At 65.9% G+C, this 1,618-nt stretch overlaps 1 protein-coding gene across 1 annotated transcript in view; it reads right to left on the reverse strand.

Moving 5' to 3' along the window:
* Positions 1 to 1,618, reverse strand: part of LOC106893941 (ubiquitin-like modifier-activating enzyme 1) — a 49,518-nt gene that overhangs the window by 18,542 nt on the left and 29,358 nt on the right. The window contains exons 5-6 of the mRNA XM_014952296.1: positions 931 to 1,011; positions 101 to 256 (exon numbers count right to left, since the gene is read on the reverse strand). Coding sequence (XP_014807782.1) covers positions 101 to 256; positions 931 to 1,011 — 237 coding nt within the window. The remainder of the gene's footprint in view (positions 1 to 100; positions 257 to 930; positions 1,012 to 1,618) is intronic.

Genomic DNA, 1,618 nt, shown 5'->3' on the forward strand with positions numbered 1-1,618 from the left:
TGCTGGTGGTTCCTGCCTGGTAGGTCCCGCCCCCCTGCGGCCACACCCCCTCTTCCCCCTCCCCCATAGGCTCCTCCCCCTTTAGCCCCGCCCCCTTTACCGTGACGTCCCAGGGCCGGAAGAGGAACTGGCGGTTGAGGTTGGACTTCTCGATGGTGTCCATGTCGGTGACGGTGACGTGGCCCCCGGGGCCGCAGCCCAGGCCCATCATGGCGAAGTTCTTGAGCAGCTCGCAGCCGATGGCCCCCGCCCCCACCCGCGCGGGGACACGCGGGGGGGCGTGGGGACACCTGGGGACACGGCCCGGGGTGGCCCAGGAGGGTGGGGACACGTGGGTGGGAAGGGGGTGGGGATGAGGGGACACTCGGGGACACAAGGGGACACAACCTGAGGTGGCCACCAAGGGTTGGGGACACAGAGATGGGAGAGGAGGACCTTTGGGAGAGCCCTGGGGACACGTGGGGACACGTGGAGGACACAAGGGGACACTTGGGGACAGGGAGGGGACACGTTGGCAACACATGGAGGGCACATGGGGACACTTGGGGACAGGGAAGGGATGTGGGGACACAACCTGAGGTGGCCACCAAGGGTTGGGGACACAGAGATGGGAGAGGAGGACGCTTGGGAGGGCCATGGGGACACTTGGGGACACGTGGAGGACACGTGGGGACAGTTGGGGACACAAGAGGACAGGGAGGGGACACATGGGGACAACCTGTGGTGGCCACCAAGGGTTGGGGACACGGAGATGGGAGAGGAGGACCTTTGGGGACCCTTGGGAGCCATGGGGACATGAGGTGGCCACCAAGGGTTGGGGACACAGAGGTGGGAGAGGAGGACATTGGGAGAGCCCTGGGGACACTTGGGGACACACGGAGGACACTTGGGGACATCTGGGGACAGTTGGGGACACCTGGGGCCACTGACCACAAAGTACTTCTGGGCGCCCAGCTTGGCCTGGAGGTCGGCCCCGAAGACGGCGATCTGCCCGTCGTAGCGGCTGTTGCGCTGGGGACAACCCAGAGCGTCACCCCGAGCGTCACCCCCACCCTGGGGACAACCCCCCCCCCGTGCCACCCACCCCCAGGTGTCACCAAGAAGGTGGCCCAAGTGGTCAATGGCCAACGTAAAGCCCATGGAGGTGGCTCCCATGGGTGGCCCCAAGGAGATGGCACCCATGGGTGACCCCCAGGAGGTGGCCAAGCCATGGGTCTCCTCAAGGAGATGCCACCCATGGGTGCCACCACCCCACGGGTGTCCCCCCACCCATGGGTGCCCCAAGAAGGCGGACGGCCAACCCATGGGTGATGTCAAGAGCACACCCAACCTACAGGTCATCTCCAGATCTTCTTCAACCAACTCTCACTGGAAGCTGCCACCCATGGGTGCCACCACCCACTGGGTGCTCCCCCACCCATGGATGCTCCACCACCAACCTCCCCCACCCATGGGTGCCCCAAGAAGGCGGCCAACCCATGGGTGATGTCAAGGTGGCCAACCCATGGGTGATCTCCAGATGTTCTCCAACCGACCCTCGCTGGAAGGAGACGACACCCATGGGTGCCACCACCCCACGGGTGCTCCCCCACCCCTCCCCCACCCATGGGTGGCCCCC

The sequence above is a fragment of the Calidris pugnax genome, unplaced genomic scaffold (genome assembly GCF_001431845.1).
Source record: "Calidris pugnax isolate Ruff unplaced genomic scaffold, ASM143184v1 scaffold249, whole genome shotgun sequence".
In the NCBI taxonomy this organism is placed as follows: Eukaryota; Metazoa; Chordata; class Aves; order Charadriiformes; family Scolopacidae; genus Calidris; species Calidris pugnax.